The sequence below is a fragment of the Capra hircus genome, chromosome 9, assembly GCF_001704415.2.
Source record: "Capra hircus breed San Clemente chromosome 9, ASM170441v1, whole genome shotgun sequence".
Taxonomy (NCBI): domain Eukaryota; kingdom Metazoa; phylum Chordata; class Mammalia; order Artiodactyla; family Bovidae; genus Capra; species Capra hircus.
In genome coordinates, this window is record NC_030816.1 from 82096908 (window position 1) to 82122868 (window position 25961).

General features: G+C 44.8%; 1 protein-coding gene and 1 pseudogene across 2 annotated transcripts in view; both read left to right on the forward strand.

Moving 5' to 3' along the window:
* The window catches only part of TULP4 (tubby like protein 4), a 197972-nt gene that overhangs the window by 35295 nt on the left and 136716 nt on the right, over nucleotides 1-25961 (forward strand). Inside the window, exon 2 of the mRNA XM_018053415.1 lies at nucleotides 17955-20159. Coding sequence (XP_017908904.1) covers nucleotides 19908-20159 — 252 coding nt within the window. The 5' untranslated portion in view covers nucleotides 17955-19907. The remainder of the gene's footprint in view (nucleotides 1-17954; nucleotides 20160-25961) is intronic.
* On the forward strand, nucleotides 14120-15479 carry LOC102180595 (annotated as a pseudogene). Its single transcript, XR_001918560.1, has one exon. The product of XR_001918560.1 is annotated as a keratin, type I cytoskeletal 18 pseudogene (transcript).

Below are 25961 nucleotides of genomic sequence, written 5' to 3' on the forward strand. Positions count from 1 at the left end.
GGTCTTTGTTCAAGCCCATACAAAATCCCACACTTCACTCTTAATCGTTCTCAGGTTATTTCATGTTTGTGAGTTTTGCTTTCATTAGTTAGACAGTGACCTGTTTAAGGTCAGGGACCGGATCTTGTCCAGATTTTTCTATTAATTTTGTATTATCAAGTCTTGGGCTAGTTACTTGGTGGTGGTGGTGGTTTAGTTGCTAAGTCATGTTCGACTCTTGTGACCCCATGAACTATAGCCCGCCAGGCTCCTCTGTCCATGGGATTCTCCAGGCAAGAATACTGGAGTGATTTGCTATTTCCTTCTCCAGGGGATTTTCCCGACCCAGGGATCGAACCCAGGTCTCCTGCATTGCAGGCAGATTCTTTACTGACTGAGCTACGTGGGGAAATGAATGGTTACTTGGTAGATGTTTTATAATAATTGTTTATTGTTGCTTGATTGAACATGTAGTGCCATTGTTATGAGGAGTTGAAAATATTTCTGTCCAAAATGTCATCATGGTCATAATGTGAGAATGACTCAGTGGTGAAGAATCCACCTGCCAGTGCAGGAGATGTGGGTTCAATCCCTGGGTCAAGAATATCCCTTGGAGGAGGAAGTGACAGCCCACTCCAGTGTTCTTGCCTGGAAAATCCCGTGAACAGAGGAGCCTGGTGGGCTGCAATCCATGGGGTCACAGAGTTGTACACGACTAAGTGACTGAGCGTGCACGCACACATACACACACACACTCTTGAGAGTTTTGACAAAGTAAGAAAATACTTTTGCTGGCTATATGTTTATGATGTAGACATGTATATTCTGCTCTCTGTTCCTGATGGATAAGATGATTCCTACCTGGCTTCATGCTGCAGTGTCCTTTATAGCCCAGGACTGACTGCTCATTCGTGCATGCCCAGGCATGTGTGTTGGTATTGCTCACCAAGCTGGGACTCTGTCTATGGATTGGAAATTACTGAACACCCACAGCTGCTTCTGTGTAGCCCTGAGCTCGTGTTAGGATTGGAAATGTGTCCCCTTGTCTGAGCACTGGGCCATCAGTCAGCTCTGGTCCCCTGCCCTCTGTACCAGGATACCACCTCAATGGACTGTCGGGCGTGCTCTCTGTGTCTGCCCTGTCCATCTGTTGCCCAGGGGTCGGGCATTCTTGCTCATCATTGGAACCAAGGAGGAAGCACTTGGAAGTTATCCTTCCCATAGAATCCAGCTGAGGCTGGGCCACAGCCAGCATTTCTGCTCTCTCTCAGCTACTGGCTGCATTCCAGCACCCATTTGAGCCCTTGCTATATGAAAAACATGAAAATGCCAGGGGATTATTTCTGCAGGTAAAAGAGATGGCAGCAGACGCGGAAACAAATGGATTCATCATGCTGTAAAATGATACTTGTTTTCATCTTAGTTTAGCAGTGTATAGGTATTCATGAAAAATGAAGAAAAAGAACAAATTGCCTTTATCTATTAAAATCCAGGTCAGTTAGTGTTTTGGAAAGAACTTCAAGTTGTAAGTTTAAAAAAAAATTACTGAAATTTATGTTAGTATTGAAATAAGCTTTAAAGTTTTAAGTAATCCCAGAGATGTGTTAAGATTCAGATTTATTGTAATCAGTGTCCCTTTCATGGAGATAGAACCACTCTCGAGTGTGGGAGATAGAACCACTCTCAGGAGTGTGGGAGATAGAACCACTCTCAGGAGTGTGGGCCTCTGAGTAGAGCTGATGCCACAGTTGTTTTCCAAGTTCTTCGCTTGACTCTGACAGTTTCTTCTTTTTTGTATGGGAAACGGCTGACGTTTTGTATTTCCTTTCAGGCATGACCAAGAGGGTGTTTTCTCCCCTAACCTAGACTTGTTTATTCTTGTGTATGTACTAGCCCGGAGCTGGTTGGAGCGTCCTGCAGTGTGGTGAGTCTGTGAAACAACCCTGAGTTATTGGTGTTCCTGTCAGCCTCTGTGTGGTGACATCACCTGAGGGGCCTGGGGGATGTTTTTAGCTACTTGGAACTTTGTATCATAATGGTGTTTATTAGTATTTCAAGAAAAACTAATTATCTGATTGTATTCATGCATTTACTGTCATCCAAGGCTATAGTGTCTTAGATGACTGTAGCTTAACCTATTAAAAGTCCTAAGTTTCCAGCTCTTTTAATGGAAAAAAAAAAATAAGCAATTCCTTTCTTATTTAGAGGATCGTTGTTGTTCAGTCACTAAGTCATGTCCAACTCTTTGCGGCCCCATGAACTGTAGCTCGCCAGGCTCTTCTGTCCTCCACAATCTCTTGGAGTTTGCTCAGATTTATGTCTGTTGAGTCAGTGATGCTATCTAATCATCTCATCTTCTGCCGCCCCCTTCTCCTTTTTCCTTCAGTCTTTTCTAGCATCAGGGTCTTTTCCAGTGAGTGGGCTCTTCGGATCAGGTGACCAAAGTGTTGGAGCTTCAGCATGAGTCCTTCCAATGAATATTCAAGGTTGCATAATAAACATAGTCCTTTTAAATTCCTGGTCTGATAATTCCAGCATCCCTGCCATTTCTGAGTCTGGTTATGATGCTCGCTCTGTCTGTTCAAACTGTGTTTTCTGCCTCTTAGTATGTCTTGTAAGTTTTTCTGCATAGGTGGATATAACATACTGGTTAAAAGGAACTGCTTTAAATAGGCCTTTAGTAATGTGGTGGGTAAGGTGTTGGGTGGGGGAGGTGTTCTGTAGTCCAGTGAGTACGTCTCAACTGTGTGTGCGTGTGTTTGTGAACACAGATTTCTTTTTTATTGTGTTGAACAATGTATAACATGAAACTTAGCATCTTAACCATTTCTAATGTGCAGTTCTGTATATTAATATATTCACACTCTTGTGAATGAATATATGGCTGTCTGGAGACAACCAGTCTCCAGAACTTCCCCTTACAAAATGGAAACTCTGCACCTGTTAAACAGTGACTCCCCTGTTCCTGCCTCTCTGGAGCCCCTGGCAGTCACTGTTCTACTTTCTGCTTCTACGGATATGACTGTTTCACATGCCTTGTGTAAATGGAGTACGCAGTAGTTGTCTGTTTGTGATTGTCTTATTTCACTTAGCCAAATGTTTTCGAGGTTCATCCATGTTGTGGTGTATGTCAGAGTTTCTCTCCTTTTTAAGGCCAAATAATATGCCTTTGTATGTGTATGCCATGTTTTGTTTGTTTATTCATCTGATGATGGACACTTGCTTTGCTCCCACATCTTGGCGATTGTAAATAATGTTACTGTGAATCTGGGTGTGCAGGCCTCTCTTCAGGATTCTACTTTCAGTTCTCTTGTGTCCATCTGGAAGTAGAATTGCCAGATCATATGATGGTTGTATTTTTTTTTTGGAAACTTCATATTCCATAGCAGCTATACCATTGTGCAGTCCTGTCAGCAATATGTAAGCATTCCGGTTTCTCCACATCCCTGTCAGTGTTTTTGTATACTGGTTGTCCTGTTGAGTGTGAGGTGATGTCTCAGTGTGGTTTTGGGTGTGAACAGTTCCCACACTTGCACTCTTTCAGGTTTCTCCAGAGCACTGTGTTCTCTTGGCCTTCGCCATGATCTTAGCACATGCTGTCCCATTTTGCTTGTGATTCTCCCTTTGCCTCCACCACCTCCTCCATCGTGGACCTGACATCTCCTCTTCCTTCAGGTCGCAGCTGTCAGAACAGCACACACCTCCCCTTTGTGGCTTCTGTCTTTGCCATGAGCATTTGATTAGTATCTAACCTGCATCACTGGGCTTGTTGGCCCCTTGGTGGTAGGACCACATCTCTATTTGCTCACCATTGTGTTTTCAGCACCCAACTTAGTGCCTGATACGTAACAGTAGCAACATTAATTGGAGAAGGCAATGGCACCCCACTCTAGTACTCTTGCCTGGCAAATCCCATGGATGGAGGAGTCTGGTGGGCTGCAGTCCATGGGATCGCTGAGGGTCAGACACGGCTGAGCGACTTCACTTTCACTTTTCACTTTCATGCATTGGAGAAGGAAATGGCGGCCCACTCCAGTGTTCTTGCCTGGAGAATCCCAGGGACGGGGGAGCCTGGTGGGCTGCCGTCTATGGGGTCACACAGAGTCGGACACGACTGAAGTGACTTAGCAGCAGCAGCAACATTAATAATCATCACTAACACTGTGTAGCATTTACTCTGTGCCAGACACTGATTTTCAAAAGTAAGATACAATTTATATACAGTAAATTCACCTGTTTAGTGTATAGCTCTGTGCATCTTGAGAAGCATAGCGTTGTATAACCACCGTCATATCCACACGCGGAGCAGTTCTGTCACTTCCAAGTTTCCCTGTTCCCCTTCCCCTGCCCTTTCCCTGCATTTCTTTATTTTTTCTTCCAACATAATTGACATAACGTTGTATAAGTTTAAGGTGTATAGGGATGATGTGATACACTTAAATATTGCAGGATGTGTGACTTAACACCTCCATCACCTCTCATAATTGGCATTTCTGTTTCGTGGTGACAGCATTTAAGACTGATTCTTAGCACCTGTCAGGTCTATAATGGAGTGTCGTTACCCGTAACGCCTGTGCTGTCCATGACATCCCCAGGACTCTGGGTCTGTCTGTGTGGGCCGTTAACCTCTGGACCTTCTTCACGTATTTTTCTTGGTTCCCCTACCCTCTGCTTAGGTGGAGCAGGTTGGCCAGGGTGGTCTGGAATTGGGCCTGTCTCTGCTCCCAGGTCACTTCTGCTCTTAGAAAATCCTGATTGGTTAGGCCCTGGTTAAATAGTTTTTCAGGACGGTGAGCCTTGTTAAGAAGAGCAGAGTGCTCTGCTGTATTTCCAGGTGATTCCTTTTCCCCTTCCTCTGCCAGAAGCCAGGACGTTTTTCTTCAAGATTTATTGTGAGGACCTGCTGAGCTCCTTGAGGTAAAAGTTACCGAAGTGGGTCCCCCTGAGACTTTTCTCTCTCAGACTTGCTCACTCTGAGCCTCTGACACTTCATCCCTTACAGTTCCAGTTTCCTTGGGGCAGCTTTGACCTCCGCTGTGGGCCCTGCGGAATGTTGGTCCTTCAGGTTCAGTCTCTCCACTTTGAGGCTGGGCCAGAGTTCAAGTACCTGAGAGTGTGACCAGCTGCTTGGTTTGCCCAGGACTGAGGGGTTTCCTGCGATGTGGGATCTTTAGTGCTGAAAGTGACACAGTTCCAGGGAAACTGGGACATTTAGGCACCTAATTTTGATTCCACTGTTTATATCAGCATCAGTCCAGACAGTTCTGGACAGATATGTATCTTATGTCGGCATTTGCTGGATAACTCCAGCTTTCTCCTGTATTTGTGTGTGTGTGTGTGTGTGTATGTGTGTGTGTGTGTGTGTGTGTGTGTGTGTCTGTCTGTCTGTCTGCGCCCGCACGTCCATGTATGCCTTCCTCAGAGATCTCTCATGCTTTCCTGTAAGTCCAGCACAAATTTTGTTTGTTGTAATTGACTCAAGATCTAGTTCTATAGTAGTGGGCAGGCCCTACAGAGCTGTGACCTGTGATTTCACTTTTTATCTCTGCTGTTGAGAGCATGTTACCATGTCACTCCCTGGTCGTCTATAATATAGTTACTGGTGGGTGCATATTTCTCTGCCTTATGTCTTTACCAACATTTACTGAACTAATATCCCATTTTGGACATAGAAGTTATCTCAAATTTTTCTCTTATAAAAATGCTGTGGTGGAAACCCTTATAGCTATATCTTTGTAGAAGATTATTTTCGTTTGATAAATTTCCAGAAGTAGAATTGCTGAATCAAATGGTTTGTCGCATTTTAAGTCTTTTGAATTATATCACCAAATTGTCTCTCATTTCTCTGCATCCACGTGACGCTAGGAATGATTGTTTCTTGGTCCTTGTCACTTTGATAAGTGAGATGCTCTCCCTTTCTGGTGAAGGCACTTGACTTTTGATACCAGGGAGCCCTGTAAATGGTGCCTCAGTATTTTAGCATCTAAGCAGGTGTGGGTTCATCCTCAGAAGTATCTAACTCCTGCTCTCTTTTCAGCTTGTAATCAGTCTGTCTTGCAGTCTCCATGCCCTCCTTTCTCTGTACAGATGGTTCATGTTCGCAGAACTGGCAGTAGAAATCAAGCGCAGAAAGTAAATAGGAGTAACCTTCCCCAAAAATGTCTCTCTTCCCTGTTCTCTGAACACAGCCTCGGACCCCTGCCCTCTCCTCAAATTCTTTCACTCGCCTGGGCTGCAGTGCCTCAGGCTCGCAAAAGGCTCAGATTTGAATGGTTGGTGTTAATGACTGGGTTTATGAAGAGCATTCAGTCAGCATTTATTGCTTCTTTTTTTCTTAGAAGACTGGGGCGCTACACTGTACCTAAAACTTTATTGAACACTTCACTAAATGCACTACTGGTGGGTACTGCAGGTGAGAGAGAATTGTGGTTTAGTAGGTGTGATGGATTACACAGAAAAACAGCTGTTCCACGAGCAGGGAAGACTCTTGCCCTGTGAGTCTGGGCGGCGCTTCTGTGTACTATGAGTATCGAAAGGAGCTAGTGCTGTTTGGACTAAGACAGCTTTTCTGTGGAAGATGTCTCTGAAGTGGACAGTCAACAGGAAAATGTAAGATTGCATCTTGTAAATAAGCCTGGGCCCAAGTGTGCATTCAGGTCTTTAGTTATCATCTCACTAGCATGTTTTGAGAATTAAGAGCTAGAGAATAACAGCAAAATAATAATTTAAAATAATCTAATCATTATTGAACTCCACTGTCTCTGCAGTGGTGCTCTAGGTTTTTCATGTGGCAGCCAAGAGACAAGTGACTGCCGAGGTATCCCTGTCTCCCAGCCCTCCCCTCCTGCCCCATAGACTGTTTACCATTGATTTTTTTAAAGAAATGAAGTATAGTTGTTTTATAATATTGTATTAGCTTCAAGTGTACGGCGTAGTGACTCAGTATTTTTATAGATTATGCTCCATATAAAGTTATAATAATATAATGGCTGCATTTCCCTGTGCTGTACATTGTGTTATCCTTATTGCGTGTCTGTTTTATAGACAGGAATTTGTCCCACTCAATTCCCTACCCCTGTTTTGTTCCTCCTCCTTCCCTCTCCCCACTGGTAAATGGTCTGTTATTTATACTGTGAATATGCTTCTATTTTGTTATATACATTCATTTAATTTTTAGATTCCACATATGGGTGATAATAGATGGGGAAACAGTGGCTGACTTAATTTTGGGGGCCTCTAAAATCACTGCAGATAGTAATTGTAGCCATGAAATTAAAAGATGCTTACTCCTTGGAAGGAAAGTTATAACCAACTTAGATAGCATATTCAAAAGCAGAGACATCACTTTGCCAACAAAGGTCTGTCTAGTCAAGGCTCTGGTTTTTCCTGTGGTCATGTATGGATGTGAGAGCTGGACTGTAAAGAAAGCTGAGTGCTGAAGAATTGATGCTTTTGAACTGTGGTGTTGGAGAAGACTCTTGAGAGTCCCTTGGACTGCAAGGAGATCCAACCAGTCCATCCTAAAGGAAAACAGACCTGGGTGTTCATTAGGACTGATGTTGAAGCTGAAACTCCAGTATTTTGGCCACCTAATGCAAAGAGCTGACTCATTTGAAAAGACCCTGATGTTGGGAAAGATTGAAGGCAGGGGGAGAAGGGAACGACAGAGGATGAGATGGTTGGATGGCATCACTGACTCAATGGATATGAGTTTGAGTGAACTCTGGGAGTTGGTGATGGACAGGGAGGCCTGGTGTGCTGCGGTTCATGGGGTCCCAGAGTCAGACACGACTGAGCGACTGAACTGAACTGATAGGTGATAATGTATACCGTGTTGGTTTTTCTCTTTCTCACTTACTTCACTAAATGTATTATTCTTTAGGTTCATCTGAGAGTTTACCTTAAAAGCAGTGTTGGAAGGCAAATTTGAACTAGCCTCAAGGCAGCTATTGAAACTAATTAGTAACCAGTTAGAACTGCCTTGGGCTCCTTTGATACTTGTGGGTTGTGGAAAATTCCCCAGGGAGAAGAGTGACTGTAATTAGAGGCAGGTCATTGTAGTTAAAAAAATGTGGCTGTCTGTGGAAAGGTGACAGCCTAGGAGCCCTGGGGTGGAGGAAGCCACCTGCCCTCCACCCTGCCTGGAGCCAGGTCCGAGGCAGCAGGCGGCTGAGGCAGTAGCTGCCATCCAGGGAGTAGAAATTTGTTGTTGTTGTTCAGTCCTGTTTGACTCTTTGTGACCCCGTGGACTGTAGCAGGACAGGCTTCCCTGTCCTTCACTATCTCCCGGAGCTTGCTCAGACTCATATCCATTGAGTCGATGATGCCATCCAATCATCTCATCCTCTGTTGCCCTCTTCTTCTCCCTTTTATCTTTCCCAGCATCAGGGTCTTTCCCAGGGAGTCAGTTCTTCGCATCAGGTGGACAAAGTATTGGAGCTTCAGCTTCAGCATCAGTCCTTCCAATGAATATTCAGGACTGATTTCCTTTAGGATTGACTGGTTTGATCTCCTTGCTGTCCAAGGGACTCTCGAGTCTTCTCCAGCACCACAGTTCAAAAGCATCAATTCTTCGGCTCTCAGCTTTATAGTCCAACTCTCACATCCATACATGGCTACTGGAAAAACCGTAACTTTGTCTGTACAGACCTCTGTGGGCAAAGGAATGTCTCTGCTTTTTAATATGCTGTCTAGGTTTGTCATAGCTTTTCTTCCAGGGAGCAAGCGTCTTTTAATTTTATGACTGCAGTCACTGTCTGCAGTGATTTTGGAGCCCAAGAAAATAAAATCTGTCACTGTTTCCATTTTTCCCTCATCAATTTACTGTGAAATGATGGGGCCAGATGCCATGATCTTTGTTTTTTGAATGTTGAGTTTTAAGCCAGCTTTTTTACTCTCCTTTTTCACCTTTATCAAGAGGTTCTTTTCTAGAAATTGGGGTGTGTTTAATTTATATCACCAGTCAGGAAAACTCATTTTTTTTCCTCTTCTTTCTCAGACCCACAAACAAGTTTATAATCACAAGCTTCAACTTTAGCTTGTTTGGAATATTTCATTCAAAAGTTTCTGCTTTGTTAATTTTATCTTTCTATTTGGGATTCATCTAGCAACATCTGTATGTTTTTTCCCCAAATCTACTTTTTGCTTCTCATTTCAGTCTTCTGCTTAACTCCTGTCTTAAAATTTTATACTTTAAAGAAATAGAGCTTTATTCTGCAAATTTCTTATCTCCATTTGTTACTGTTAGTATGTATTTTCTTTGTGGACACTTTCTTAGCTTGAGAACTAGAATAGCATTTTTTTTATTCTTTATTGGGATTTTCTAGATTGAGAGAATACTCATTATAACTAAAAAAAACTCCTTAATAATTGAATTGTCTAAAATCCCCATCCTACTGAGCCTTTCTGGTGCTCGGGGACTCCTGCCCACTCTCAGCTGGTGCTCCGCGAGATCCTTAGCTCTGAAGAGCTCTGAACATGTATTCCTGATGCATCTGTGGAGAGAGAAGTACTCCACGCCCACCTGCTCCTCCACCATCTTGTCATCCCCTTTATCTAAAAGCTTCAGAGGACTGATGCCTAATACAGTTCACAGGTGTTAAATCTGTTTATTGTGAGATATACCATCCATGTAGAAAAATATGTCAGACACAGAGGTCGTAAAGAACAATGACAGAGGGAACACCCCCAAACTGCCGCCCCGATCCAGACCTGGACTGTCTGGCTATTGTGCACCTGCCAGACCATGTCTGTGCCCTTCCCTAATCGCAGTTTCCAGCCCCCTCTCCTTTTCTGGTAACTAGTCTACTGCTTTGTATTTGCCTTGCTTTAAAAATTTTACTTGTACTTATGCAGTCTTAAGTGATAAATTAGTTTGGCTGTTTTGAACTTTATGTAAATGAATTCATGTTGTAAGTATTCTTTCATAAGGTCCTTCTGTTCAGCATTGTGCCTGTGAAATTCCCTCCTCTTCTGTGTAGTACTTATTTACATTGCTGTATAGAATTCTGTTGTTTGAGTATACCACACACGATCCATTTAGGTTTGTTTCAGTGTCTGGCTAATGTAAATGCCGCTGCTGCTATAAATGGCTGTTTATTTATTCCCTGGAGAGTTTGAAGGATCTGTCTGGTGCACATATTCAGGAGAGGAATTGCTGCTTGCAGAGCATTCACATCTTCAGTAGTACTAGCTAACACCAGCAGTTTTCCAGAGTCATGACAGCCTTATAGCTTTTAATGAATCCATTTCTATCAAAATTGTCTAAATGAAAAACATCTTCCCCAATTTATATTATCTCTGATGTTTAACATTAATTCAGATGATTTAAAAAATAACTGAAAAATGTGTTTTTAATCCCCCCCCATAGTAAAATTTATCCTTGTTGGTGGAAAGTAGGAATCAGATAAACCAGAATAAACCGTAGTGAGATAATTCTAGTTAGAAAATAGAGTCTCTGACTGGAGACAGGTGGGGCAGCGTGTGTAGCATGGGGCCTCCTGGGTGGTAGGTGTTCAGTTAAGGTTTGTTGGTCAGTTAATCCAGAAGTGCCTATAATTAGTATAGGATTTTTTTTTAATGATGTACAGTTCTATCCCTAAGTTGTACTTTCCCAAATTCTGGGACTCCTGATTTATCATTAGAACTGGATGGTGTGGAAAGTTAGAGTGTGAAGCATCTTACAAGTTTACTGTCTCCTAGGAGATGGTTGTCAGATTGTTAATTCAATCAGGCACATGTATTATTTGCTCTTAGGTTGTAATCTCTTAAAAGCAGGAATAGATTTTTCAGTGATTTAATATAGGAATAGTTTGAAAATAAGCTGTAGTTAACAAAAGCATGTTTGGACCAGAATTCAGATGTTAGCATTGTTTATGTCTAATGAAAGATTCAGGGGTGGCTCATGGGCCTGTATTAATAGTTTTAAAGTAGAAACATCATAATGCTAACAGAAAAACTTTGTATGAATAGTTGTTTTTCTCACCTGATTTTAAAAAACGAGGTGAGATATATGAATACATAACGAATCTATCATTTTAATCATTTTTACCTGTACAGTCCAACGACAATGACCTTAATAGAAGTACATGCACATTTTTATGCAACCATTACCACTGGCCAGGTCCAGAAATTTTTCTTCATCTCAAACTGAAAGTCTGTACCCATTAATTCAGAACTCCCCAATCTCCCCTCTCCCAGCCCCTTGCAGCCACCATTCTACTCTGTCTCTGAAATTGACTGCTCTAGATTCTTCATATAAGTGGAATCATACTTATATATATTTGTCCTTATGTGTCTGGTTTATTTCACTTGGCATAATGTCTTCAAGTTTCATCCATGTTGTAGCATGTTTCAGACACAATTTCTTTTTAAGGCTGAATAACATTGTATGTGTTTCCACATCTTGTTTACTCACGCATCTGTCTGAGGACACTCGGGTTGCCTCCACCTTCAAGCTTTTGTGAATAGTGCTGCTTTGAACATGGATGTACATGTGCAAATATTTGTTTCAAGTCACTGCTTTCAGTTGAATAGTTGCCTTTTAACCTTTTTATACCAAACCCTTTTACTAGTGCTGATTTGAAAATCAGCTTCCCCTAGAAACTGATCAGTTATATCCTTATTTTCTCCTGAGAAAATAAGACAGAAAGAAGGGGAGCGTCCCACATCACCTGTTTCTGTTAATGGTAGCACTAAGATTGGCGCCAGCCTGGGCCTTGCAGGTCATGGGGTTGCAAGGAGTCGGACACAGCTTAGCAGCTGAAACGCTGAGCTTCCCTGTGGCTCAGTAGTAAAGAATCCACCTGCCAGTGCAGGGGACATGGGCTTGATCCCACATGCTATGGAGCAACTAAGCCCGTGTGCCGCCGCTACTGAGCCGGTGCTCTGGAGCCCAGGAGCTGCAGCACCTGAAGCCTCCAGCCCTAGAGCCTGGGCCCCGTAACAAGAGAAGCCGCCACAGCGGGAAGCCGGCTCACTGGAGAGCAAACCCTGCTTGCTGCAACTACAGAAAAGCCTGAGCAGCAATGAAGCCAAAACTAAAGAACTACATGGAGTTAAGAACAGCAAAGAATTAAAAAATAAAAGATAGGCACCTGCTTTCAGTAATTAGGAGACTATAATTGTGTTCTTTTGTTGTTAGATTTTGATATCCACTATCCGTTTGAGAAATAATAAAGCTGCATGCCATTTTTCTTTAAAATAGCTGCCTTATTTGTCTAGCATATATGGAACTTTTAATTTTAAAAGTTTGGTTAAAAACCATAGCAACATACACAAAATGAAACACTTTGGTCTGTGCTTTTACTATGGAAATTTATCCTACATACTGACACTTTATTTCAATAGTTATTTAAGGCTTCCATTCTAGAGAGTTGGGATGTCAGTGATTTTTAACCTTTTTGGTTTTAGGGCCCCTTTGTATCTCAAAAACTATTGAAGTCCAAAAAGAGCTTTGAGTATGTGGATTTTGGTGCTCATTTGCTTTAGTCGTGTCCGACTCTGCAACCCCATGGACCATAGCCTGCCAGGCTCCTCTGTCCATGGGATTCTCCAGGCAAGAATACTCCTCCAGTGTGGGTGTGAGCTGCTGATTTACGATATTAGAAACTAAAACAGAAATAAAAAAATTTACTAGCTCATTTAAAAACAAACCTAAAAATTATAAATAATCTATTTTCTATGAAAGAATAGCTGTACTTTCTAACTGAAAACTTTACTGAGAAGAGTAGCAGTATTTCACATTTTGGTACAATATCTTCAGTGTCTCAGTTCAGTTCAGTCGCTCAGTCGTGTCTGACGCTTTGTGACCCCATGAATTGCAGCACGCCAGGCCTCCCTGTCCATCACCAACTCCCAGAGTTCACCCAAACTCACGTCCATCAAGTCGGTGATGCCATCCAGCCATCTCATCCTCTGTCGTTCCCTTCTCCTCCTGTCCCCAATCCCTCCCAGCATCAGAGTCTTTTTCAATAAGTCAACTCTTCGCATGAGGTAGCCAGAGTACTGGAGCTTCAACTTTAGCATCATTCCTTCCAAAGAAATCCCAGGGCTGATCTCCTCAAAATGGACTGGTTGGATCTCCTTGCAGTCCAAGGGACCCTCAAGAGTCTTCTCCAACACCACAGTTCAAAAGCAGCAATTGTTCAGCGCTCAGCTTTCTTCACAGTCCAACTCTCACATCCATACATGACCACTGGAAAAACCATAGCCTTGACTAGATGGACCTTTGTTAGCAAAGTAATGCCTCTGCTTTTGAATATGCTGTCTAGATTGGTCATAACTTTCCTTCCAAGGATCAAGTGTCTTTTAATTTCATGGCTGCAATCACCATCTGCAGTGATTTTGGAGCCCCCAAAAATAAAGTCTGACACTGTTTCCACTGTTTCCCCATCTATTTCCCATGAAGTGATGGGACCAGATGCCGTGATCTTCATTTTCTGAATATTGAGCTTTAAGCCAACTTTTTCACTCTCCACTTTCACTTTCATCAAGAGGCTTTTTAGTTCCTCTTCACTTTCTGCCATAAGGGTGGTGTCATCTGCATATCTGAGGTTATTGATATTTCTCCCGGCAATCTTGATTCCAGCTTGTGCTTCTTCCAGTCCAGCGTTTCTCATGATGTACTCTGCATAGAAGATAAATAAGTAGGGTGACAATATACAGCCTTAACGTACTCCTTTTCCTGTTTGGAACCAGTCTGTTGTTCCATGTCCAGTTCTAACTGTTGCTTCCTGACCTGCACACAGATTTCTCAAGAGGCAGGTCAGGTGGTCTGGTATTGCCATCTCTTTCAGAATTTTCCACAGTTTATTATGATCCACACAGTCAAAGGCTTTGGCATAGTCAATAAAGCAGAAATGGTCTAAACATACTGAAAAGATAGTTATATTCCCATATCTGCATCTGTATTCAATCTGTTGCAATATGCTGTTTTGTTGTAATGTCTAAAGAAAATCTGACCTCACACAGATATGTGGTTGGAAAAGGGAAGAGTATTTTAATAGTCTTCTCAGCTAATCATGGATATTTTTGTTACTCCACTAGAACTCAACAAGTGGTAGTTTCTTAAAGGTTAGTACCAATGTGGAATTTTAAATGTATTAGTGGGCCCAGCACCTAGAGTCCTGGCCTCACTCTTTCCTCGAGAACAAACATGAGCTTCAGCGCCCAATCCACCTTCTCCAACTACCGGTCCCTGGGCTCCGTGCAGTCGTCGGGCCACCGGGTCCGACTGGCCAGCAACGTGGCCAGCGTCTATGCAGGCGCCGGGGGCTCGGGCTCCCAGATCTCCGTGTCTTGCACCACCAGCGCCCGGGGCGGCTGGGGGTCCAGGAACCTGGGCGCCGGGATGGCCGCGGGTCTCGTGGGTGTAGGGGGCATCCAGGGCGAGAAGGAGACCATGCAAGACCTGAATGACTGCCTGGCCTCCTACCTGGAGAAGGTGAGCCCGGAGGCGGATAACCGGAGACTGGAGAGCAAAACCCGGGAACACCTGGAGAAGAAGGGACCCCAGGTCAGAGACTGGGGACACTGCCTGAAGATCATTGAGGACCTGAGGGCTCAGATTTTTGTAAATTCTGTGGACAACGCCCGCATTGTCCTGCAGATTGACAATGCCCGTCTTGCTGCTGATGACTTCAGAGTCAAGTATGAGACGGAACTGGCCATGTGCCAGTCTGTGGAGAGTGACACACATGGGCTCCGCAAGGTCATCGATGACACCAGTGTCACCCGGCTGCAGCTGGAGACTGAGATCGAGGTTCTCGAGGAGCTGCTCTTCATGGAGAAGAACCATGAGGAGGAAGTAAAGGGTCTACAAAACCAAATTGCCAACTCTGGGCTGACCGTGGAGTTGGATGCCCCCACACCTCAGGACCTTAGCAACATCATGGCAGACATCCGGGCCCAGTATGACGAGCTGGCTCAGAAGAACCGAGAGGAGCTGAACAAGTACTGGTCCCGGCAGATTGAGGAGAGCACCACAGTGGTCACCTCGCAGACCGCTGAGATAGGAGCTGCTGAGATGACCCTCACAGAGCTGAGGCGCACCGTCCAGTCCCTGGAGATCGACCTGGACTCCATGAGAAATCTGAAGGCCAGCTTGGAGAACAGCCTGAGGGAAGTGGAGGCCCGCTACGCCATGCAGATGGAGCAGCTCAACGGATTCCTCCTGCACCTGGAGTCAGAGCTGGCCCAGACCCGGGCAGAGGGGCAACGCCAGACCCAGGAGTACGAGGCCCTGCTGAATGTCAAGGTCAAGCTGGAGGCTGAGATCAGTACCTACCGCCGTCTGCTGGAAGATGGGGAGGATTTCAGTCTTGGTGACGCTCTGGACAGCAGCACCTCCAGGCAAAGCATCCAGAAGACCACCACCCTCAGGCTCGTGGATGGCAAAGTGGTGTCTGAGACCTCAGACGCCAAAGTTCTGAGGCACTGAGGCAGCAGAAGCAGGGTCCCCTGGGGGGCAGGAGGTCAATAAAAGTTGAGACATTATTGCAAAAAAATAATAATAATAAATAAATGTATTAGTGACTTTTTCGTACTTGTTTATACTAAAATCCATTTCTCTTTTTTGCACTTTGAATGGTTCTGTAAAGCATAATTGTTATCAGTATGCATTGGTCATTTGAAAAATGTTGCTTTAAGCTATGTGAATATTCCAAATACTGACACACTATGAAATATGAAGTCTGCTATCAAAAGTTAACCTTTATCAATACCACCTTCTTTTGCTTGCAGAGTGTCTTTAAATCTTGGGATTCTATCAAGCACATGATGATAGATGCTGTTTTTCCCACAATTTTAATTTTAACTTGAACACTCTACTTTTATTATTGGCAACAAATACCATCAGTGACAGCTCAGTTTGTTCATGTTAAAGAAAAATGTCTGCCAAAGACCCAAGCCTGAATGACCATGATTTGTCAGTCATTCTTTCCAGTAAACATGGCGTTCCATGAAGAAGGCGGTGTGCTCAGCCCATAGCTTAGACTAGCACAAGTGCTTCTCCTCAGTTGCCCCATGGCGCTGCAGTCTGCACAAGGGCTGTGTGAGAGCTCGCTGTTTGAAACAGAGAGCTGAACAACCATGGCCTCAAGGGGTGAGATTGAATAATAATCATTTTTACTGCTGCATTAAGAACATCCTTAAACGTGGACGGCATGTTAAAAGGTCTGACGAGCCCTGGTACCGGCTGATGCTGGGCCTTGGTCTGTGCCATTGGGCTGGCGGTTGCCCCCACTGTTGATTTTGCACCATTGAAAGAAATTGTGATGCAGTGAAGATTTATAATGTCTTAGTATTATTTTGAAAGTAATTTTGATGTTATGGACCACCTCCTGTCTGGGGAGGATGTGAGGGAACGGATGGTATACATTGTGTTTAATGTGGGTTAAACATTAGTAATTGCTGCGTCTTGAGAAGGTGCTTTTGCTTTTCCCCTCTGGTGCTCGTCTACAGGCCAGGGGTAAGGACTAAGGGAATATTGTACCATGGTGTTAGAATTTCTGGAGGAAGAACATAGCATTCATTTGAATTTGATAGCATTTGTTTTTACTTTTTCCCCCTCAGGTACAAGTGCTTCCTCAGAGAATTGAATTGTTTTGATTTTAGACACAAAGGAAGTATATGTACTGTGACTCATTTGAATTAGGGTATCTCAAGGAAGTTATTTGTAGCTTCTGCCTTGCCTTGGCCTGCATCCTCTTAGAAACTTCCATTGAGTAACTTGTTTGTGCTAAGTTCTGTGACAGGGATGAAAAGCGTAGGTTCTCGGCCTCTGGGAGTGCCGGGAAGAGAATCAGGATGAAGCGAGATGAAGGCTGTTGGCAGGTTAGCACGGGGTCTCTGGGAAGCTTCCCAGGAAAGGTGCTGTGTAGTAGGTGTTAGAGGAGATGTGGGCCTGGCTTGGGAAAGGAGCACAGGCCATGGCAACAAGAAGGAGAGGGGACGCAGTCTAGGGATTGGCCAGAGGGTGAGGGCTGAACACAGGCCGGGTGCGGGGGCTGTCACAGAGGAGGACACGTGCCATCAGATCGCGAAGGGTCCTGCTGGCACTTGATCTCATAGGCCAGTGGCTCTGAGAGCTGGTTCCAGACCAGCAGTGTCAGCGTCTCTTGGGAACTTGTTAAAGATGCAGATATCCAGGTCCAGTGTCAGGTATGGGGGTGAGGTAGGGCTGGGCTGTCCATTTCAGCTAGCTCTCTGGGGGTGGCCTGGTGCGAGGGAGGTGAGAGGACAGTCCAGGCTCTTTGAGCAGCCTTGAGTTTTAGATCACTCTGAGGGTTCTCTGGAAGGTGGGACAGAGCGGGGAAGTTAGGGAGCAAGTCGTCCAGTGTTTCTGTGGATGTGATGTGGAGCCGGACCAAAGGCAGCAGGAAGGAATGGGTTTGCTGGAGATAGATTCTCTGAAACTTTATTGCTAGTAGACAACGTAAAAGCCGACAGCTGGACTTTGCTCTGTGATCTGCTGGCAGTCATGAATGGAGAGTTTTAAAGGCTCTCGCTGCCTTGTGTCTTCAGGGAAGAGCTTTTACTGAAAGTGAAAACATCCCTTCAGATAACTTGCTGGAGCCTCTTCCATCTCCTTTTTGAGGATGTCGCTTAGCTCAGGATGGTGACCTCTGGCCGGGAAGTGCGCACATTCAGGGCTCCCAGTCTCAGAAGGGACAGTGCAGTGTTGTTTCACTCACTCTGCGCAGCCACTGGCAAGCTTAGTAAACGGCACATGGCATCCAGCTCCTTACGGTGCGTGTTGCCTGTGAGTCGGCGTGGAGTGCTCTTTTACTATTGAAATCTTACCAGTGTGTAGCTCCATTTGGTAAACATGTGTGTCCAGAGGGGTCTCTGATTTCAGTTATAGCGATTATTATGTTATTGTATTATGTTTATATGTTTACTAGTAAAAGTGTGTTAAAACCTTTATTCTTCAGGATTTTAAATTCTTTTTCTGTGTGTCCCATTTTGTCTTACAGATTTGTCAGACTCCAGGGCCTTCAAGCTGTGATCAATCTGATGGTTCATGAAACAACTGGGAAAACAGACGTTTTGTGTGCCGTTTGAAGAGTGTGTGTCTATGTATATTTAAAACTTTCTTTCTATACATACACATTTACACGAGAAGAGAGGCTCATTCTTGTGCTCTCTTGAAGAGTTCTACAACTGATGAAAATTAATTTAAGAATCAGATGGAGCAACTTGACACCACTGGGCTTGGGAGCCCGGGGAGAGAAATACATCACTAATGGCCAGTTTTCCATATGGTCTTCACGGGTAAAGAAAGTTTGCAAAAAGAAGAGAAAAAAAAGCTTGCACAGATCAAGCCTCAAAAATACCTCTCCAGTTTAAAGAAGGAACTAAATGAGAAGGTGACTGAGGGGGAAGTGTGATTTCAAGCCTTGCAGGTGGGAGTGTGCCGTGCTTTTTGCACTTTATTTTTCAGTGGGTCTCGTGATTTGGACAGACGTTAAAATTCAGGACTGAAGGGTGGCTCTCACTGTGTGCTTAGGACTGGAGGAAAGCCAGCCAGGTTGTGATGGGGCAAGTTTGAACAATGAACTGATTTCTTTGCCTTTTTAAAAGTCCAGAAATTTAAATTTATTATTTCCCTTTTCCTTGCCTGTATCTGTAGGATAGTTCCTTAAGGTAGCAATTGAAACTGCTAATCACAAAATAATTATCAAGGCACATCCTTGTAAAGCTTCTTTCCTTGGACTGTACCCGGGGCATTTGGAGACGGTCTCTGAAGGTGGTCAGGAGAGTGCCCTTCAGACAGCACAGTCACTCTTCAGGGAGACAGTGAGAAAAGAACCCGACTCTTGCCTATGTTCCACTTTAAGGGGTTCTCTCCTGTGTTGAGTCCGGGCATACTTGCATGTAAGAGGGGGACCAATTCATGGACTTAATTCTGGGATTAGTTTTTTCCTTTCAGGATGGAAAAACACGTCATCCTTAGGAGCAGAAAGGGGAGGAGTGACTAGGGGAGGGAGTACGGAGACCTGTAGCCCAGCTGGGCTGCCCTTTGTCAGCACGCGTGTTTAGATTTGCTGGAGGCCCACGTTCCTGTAGAGCCCTGGAACCTCCTGGCTCTGCTAGGGGCAGGGGCTTCCTCGCCTGCCTCTATGGCCCCCAGGGCTGCGTCAGCCTGTGTCGTGGCCCTCCCTGGGGACACAGCCACCTGCTGGGAAGCCCGGTCGGGCTCTGAAGTTGGAGGTTTCTGGCTCTGAACAGCAAGGAAAGAGTTTTTTTTTTCCTCCTAAAATTTGGACTGCTGTCTGCACAAACTCCAGTCTGTTTTGCACGGTTTGTGTGCCTTTTTTTCCCTTTATGCAATCTTCTTCAGCTTTAGCAGCAGAAATTGGTCTAGCTGAGAAAGCAAGCCCAAGGGTGGCTTCAGAAGGAAGATGATCCCGTGTGTTCTGCCTCTGTATCTGAACTTTTGAAGGGGACACTCCAGCTCGAGGGATTCTTAAAGCCTTAAGTTACTTGAAATCGGTGTATTTGCAGCCCTTTGTGTCTGGAATCACATTACACTAAACTGGAATCTCAGGCTGAATAAGAAGAACCAAGTGAAAAGAACACGCAGTTTCTTTATCACCACTTGTCAACGATGCTCTTTCTCCAAAGGGTCACCCGGCTCTTCCTCTAAGGACTTGAAAATAAAAATGGACCCCACGTTTTTTTCTAAGCATTATCTTTTCTTAGCAGACTGCCATCATCTTTTATAGAGGAATTTTTCACTATGCATTTGGTGGAGCTTTATAAAATACTGACCTTTTAATTAGAACGAGGTCAGTTTGAATTAAAGGGGGTCGGGCAAAACAGCGCAAGCCAACAACAGAAGTAACACCAGTCAGTGAGAGCAATTGGTTTAAATTTTTTGGCATTCAGCCTTGCTCTTTAAGTAAAACGGTTCTTCCAAAAAAAGTATGTATGCAGCGGTGGAGCATGGGCCTGTCCTGTGCAGCGACTCCAACATCCTCTGCCTGTCCTGGAAGGGCCGCGTCCCCAAGAGTGAGAAGGAGAAGCCCGTGTGTCGCAGGCGCTACTACGAGGAGGGCTGGCTGGCCACGGGCAACGGGCGCGGCGTCGTCGGGGTGACCTTCACCTCCAGCCACTGCCGCCGGGACAGAAACACTCCACAGAGAATCAACTTCAACCTGCGGGGCCACAATAGCGAGGTGAGCGGGCTTCTATTTTGCTTTCGGTCTGGTCATGGGTGGTGTTTGTAAGCCCTGCCCGGCATGGACCCCAGGTCCTCAGACTTGCTGCCAGGGGAAGACTTCTCAGACTTGAACCCTGTCTTCTGTGTGTGTTCCCAGGGAGACCCTATTCCCGGTGGCCTGTGTAACCTCTCCAGCATCCCTCATTCTTTTGCCGTGGTTGGTGGGGCCCCTCGGCAGGGACCCCAGGGTGGCGTTCTGACCAGGTGTGAGATTGGATGAGATGCTCCTAACCTGCCTGTCACGCTCTGAGCCTTATGGTCACCTTTATCCAGGCAGAGTCCCTGCCCTGGGGTCAGATGGGCCGTGCTGACCATGGACATGGTGCTGTCTCGGTCATGCACAGTTCACATCTGCGTGCTTGGTGGTGGCCTCACACCTAGCGTGTATTCTCATGTCGGAGGTAGATAAAAAAACTAACTGGACGGAAATGAAGGGAGTAATTAATGGGACAAGAGCCACGATTTTTCACATCTGCTGGCTATAGTATATTGAGGACATTATGCTATGTATACCTGTGTATAGACTCCTTTGGGCTTCTGATAACATAAATGTGGTCATTATCTTTGAAATTCCTTCAACCAGCATTTAGTGAGCAGTGTGTTTGAAAGAAGCGTACTTACATAGCCTGTTAACCATATTCATGCTGCCCTGTCCACTAGTTTCTTATGAGGAATCCACCTTATATTGTCATTAGGTGGTTTTGGGTAGTTCTAAAGGGAAAGAATATTTTTGAAGGGTCAGTTCAGTTCAGTTGCTCAGTCGTGTCCAACTCTTTGCGACCCCATGAACCGCAGCAGGCCAGGCCTCCCTGTCTATCACCAACTCCCGGAGTCTACCCAAACCCATATCCATTGTGTCAGTGATGCCATCCAACCATCTCATCCTCTGTCATCCCCTTCTCCTCTTGCCCTCAATCTTTCCCAGCATCAGGGTCTTTTCAAATGAGTCGGCTCTCTGCATCAGGTGGCCAAAGTGTTGGAGTTTCAGCTTCAACATCAGTCCCTCCGATGAACACCTGGGACTGATCTCCTTTAGAATGGACTGGTTGGATCTCCTTGCAGTCCAAGGGACTCTCAAGAGTCTTCTCCAACACCACAGTTCAAAAGCATCAATTCTTCAGCGCTCAGCTTTCTTTATAGTCCAGCTCTCACATCCATGCATGACCACTGGAAAAACCATAGCCTCGACTAGACGGACCTTTGTTAGCAAAGTAATGTCTTTGCTTTCCAATATGCTATCTAAGTTGGTCATAACTTTCCTTCCAAGGATCAAGCGTCTTTTAATTTCATGGCTGCAATCACCATCTGCAGTGATTTTAGAGCCCCAAAAAATAGAGTCTGACACTGTTTCCACTGTTTTCCCATCTGTTTGCCATGAAATGATGGGACCAGATGCCATGATCTTCGTTTTCTGAGTATTGAGCTTTAAGCCAACTTTTTCACCCTCCTCTTTCACTTTGATCCAGAAGCTCTTTAGTTCTTCTCCACTTTCTGCCGTAAGGGTGTCATCTCCATATCTGAGGTTATTGATATTTCTCCTGGCAGTCTTGATTCCAGCTTGTGCTTCCTCCAGCCCAGCATTTCTCATGATGTACTCTGCATATAAGTTAAACAAGCAGGGTGACGATATACAGCCTTGACGTACTCCTTTCCAGTACTCCTTGGAACCAGTCTGTTGTTCCATGTTCAGTTCTAACTATTGCTTCCTGACCTGTATACAGGTTTCTCAAGAAGCAAGTCAGGTGGTCTGATATTCATATCTCTTTCAGAATTTTCCACAGTTTATTGTGGTCCACACAGTCAAAGGCTTTAGCATGGTCAATAAAGTAGGAATAGATGTTTTTCTGGAACTCTATTGCTTTTTCGATGATCCAGCTGCTGCTGCTACTGCTGCTAAGTCACTTCAGTCGTGTCCGACTCTGTGCAACCCCATAGACGGCAGCCCATCAGGCTCCCCCGTCCCTGAGATTCTCCAGGCAAGAACACTGGAGTGGGTTGCCATTTCCTTTTCCAATGCATGAAAGTGAAAAGTGAAAGTGAAGTCGTTCAGTCGTGTCCGACTCTTAGCGACCCCATGGACTGCAGCCCACCAGGTTCCTCCGTCCATGGATTTTCCAGGCAAGAGTACTGGAGTGGAGTGCCATTGCCTTCTCCATATGACCCTGCAATCCCACTCATGGGCATATATCTGGAGAAAAACGTGATCTGAAAGGATACATGCACCCCAGTGTTCACTGCAGCACTGTTTACAAGACATGGAAGCCACCTAAATGTCCACTGACAGAGAAATGGATAAAGATGTGGTATATATATACAATGGAGTATTACTCAACCATTAATAACAGCAGATGTTGGCAATTTGATCTCTGGTTCCTTTGCCTTTTCTAAAACCAGCTTGAACATCTGGAAATTCACGGTTCACATATTGCTGAAGCCTGGCTTGGAGAATTTTGAGTATTACTTTACTAGCATGTGAGATGAGTGCAATTGTGCGGTAGTTTGAGCATTCTGTGGCATTACCTCTCTTTGGGATTGGAATGAAAACTGACCTTTTCCAGTCCTGTGGCTAGCATGTGGTAAAAGTGCATTAACTTTAAGCATACACCTCAGTGATTATTTGCATATGCGATCTGAGGTGTAACCATAAACCAGATTGGGGTGCAGGGCATTCCCGGGACCCCTTCGCAGGCCCTGCACCCCACTGCGAGGTGGCTGAGACTCTGGCTTGTGTCATCACAGACCAGTCGCGCCTGTGCGTGACCTTGCTGTGCGTGGAGTCATTCCTTTGGCTCTGCGTCTGGCTCGTCTCCCTCAGCGGTATCTGTGAGGGACGGCCCTGTTGTGTGCTGGGCGTGCGCGCTCGTGCGGCCTTCAGTCTCCCCTTGGAGGAAGGCACCACGGTCTGTTCATTCTGCTGGTGGGCATTGGAATGCTTCCAGTTTCTGGACGTTTTGGTGAGACGTGCCTGTAACACTCGTGTGTGTGCCTTCTTGTGGGTCTCTGCCCTCTTGACGAATTTCTGGGCCATAGGATGGGCATGCGTTTAGCTTTAGTAGGAATTGCCTGGAACGATTTTCCAAAGTGATTGTGCCATTTGATACCTCTGTAGTCAATGTATGGAAAGTGTCAGTTGTGTAAGAAACTTAATTTGGATTTGAATTTTTCATATTAAAAAGGTGATTTTATGCAAGGAAATTCTGTTTATAAACAGATGCTTGTGTTCTTCACACACACACACACACACACACACCTGTAATTTTGAACTGGATGCTCTCTTAGAAAACATATTTTAGATTCTGCATAACAAATTACCATGGACTTAGTAGTTCCCAACACCCACTTCTTATCCCACAGTCTGTAGGTCTGCAGTCCTGGCTAGGTCCTCCGTGTAGGGTCTCAAGGGTGGGAAGCAGGATGGCAGTAAGGACTGTGAGCTTTTCTGAGGCTGGGGTAGCCCTCAGACTCATTCATTTCTGTTGACAGAAATGAGTTCCTTGCCGTTGTAGGACTGAGGCCCTCAGCCCCGAGAGCTGCCCAGGCTCCTGCCTCGTGGCCCTCTCCACGACATGGCCACCCGTGTCTCCACGGCCGGCAGGAGAGCATCTGCTGTAGCTCCGAGTCTGACTTTGCACCTCTGGAGAGGGCTCATCTCCATGTGAGGGCGTCGTTCAGGGTATACACACCACGGACTGCTGCTTTAGAATTCTTTCTACCACCAGAGAGGTGATAAAAATTCCCAGTGGCATGCATATTTCACCATTGAAACTATTTCTTGTGGTTTTTCCATTTTGTAATTTTCTTTTTCATTTCTATTTTTTTAAAAAAATTGAAGTACAGTTGATTTATAATGTTGTATTAGTTTCTGGTGTACAACACAGTGGTTCAGTTATCCACACATATAATACTTTTTCATTTATTTTCCATTATGATTTATTATAAGATACTGAATATATCTTGGAATATATATAGGGAAAAAAAGATACTAAATATAGTTCCCTGTGTTACTTTCTGTTCCTGATGTTAGAATAGTTCCTATTTACTGGGCGCCTGCCAAGTAGGGTGACCAGCCATCCTGGTTTCCCAGCGCGTGAGGCTCCCCGTGCTAGAATTGGAGAGGTCATGGGCAGACTGCCGTGGTTAGTCACCCACTGCCCAGGGCCAGACTTGGTTCCAGCTGCCTTCGAACCTCAGTTTCTCATGGATGTCCGCAGCAGACTTAGGGGTAGATACTATCATTCCCATTTTACAGGTCAGAAAGCTAAGGTTTATGGACGTTAACTGCTTTGCCTTGGTTCATACAGCTCGTATGGAGGACAGCTGGAATTGGACCCGAGAGTTCTGCCACTCTCCTTCAATATATCTTTATTTTCTTAAAACTTGTGTTATGTGTGATTTCTCAGTCCTTAATCCAGAGTTGTGAAATCTCAGGGTTCTGAAAAGGAAAAGATTTTTCAGGCAAGACCTGAACTGATGTGAGGCTTTTTATTGTCACCACCCTATCATGTCAGCTGCAGAAATATTTATATTTTATTATAGGCGTTACCTGGACCCTGCTGGGGTTGTCATATATTGATGATGTCTGCTGTTTTCAGCATCTAAAATTTCAGAAACTCTGAATTTCAAAACCTACCTAAGCTGCAAGGATTATTCACTGCAGCTGAGTACTGCAATGATTTACTCATTTTGAGTAAATGATTATGGAGCTGCATTTTTCTTTAAGGGAATCATGAAAGGCAGCCTCCAAAGACTGTTACCTTTTTTCCTTTTCAGGAAGGATGACATTTCGGTCATCTCTGTCCATTGCTCATTTTCCTTGTCTTCACTGCCCTTCCACACAAGGCGCACAGTCCCCTTGTGCCTGCCCTGACACACAGACACCCTGAAGACTCTAGTGAAGGGCTGTGGCGGGATTTTACTCAGCTTTCTGGCCACGGGATAACTAGACTGCAGACATCAGATGTAGTCGTCGGCTGATTTCACAACTGAAACACTTGGGAAGGTTTTTTTTTTTCCAGGAAAACAATTTTTTACAGTTATTATTGATGTCATCCAAGTTAGTCACTTATTCTTTATTTAATGAAATTTTCTTCACTTGAGAGTGGACAGGCATTTGTCCGTGCTTGGTGGGATTCGTTTCCTTATAGGAATACGTCCACTTGAGAACAGTGTTTCCTGGGTTCTTGGATCTTGTTACTTTTTCGCAGAGAAGCTTTTTCTGACCCTCTGCCCTCTGCACGCCCCACTCCCCACCCCAGGCTCTTCGCTGTACACTGAACAGACTGCTTGCATTGGTAAGGCTTTATTACAGTTACCTGCTTGTGTGGGTTGGTAAAACTTACTGAAAATGGTCTGTTCTTGTGGTCTTAATTTCCTCGCCTCCCACTATTTTAAATATCATTCATTCATTTTAATTTCCTCTAACTTGTCAGCCTGCTTCAGTGGGGCTTCTTTCCCCACCGCTCCACTGAGGTGGTCATGTTCCCAATGATGCCATGTTGCTGAACCTGTAGGCCACTTTATTGTTCCCGCTCTCTTGGAAGCTTCCCAGGACTCCAGGCTCTCCTGATCTTCCTCCTACCTTTCTGGTCTCTGCTTTCTACCCTTCTTTGCTGGCTCTGCCTTTTTTCGCCTGGTCTTTCAGTGTTGGAGGGCCCCAGGCGTGCCCCTGAATTCTAGATCATCTCTCTAGGTTGGCAGGTGCCAGATCTACCTGTACGCTGACGATTCTCAAATTTATGTCTTCCACCTGCATCTCCTT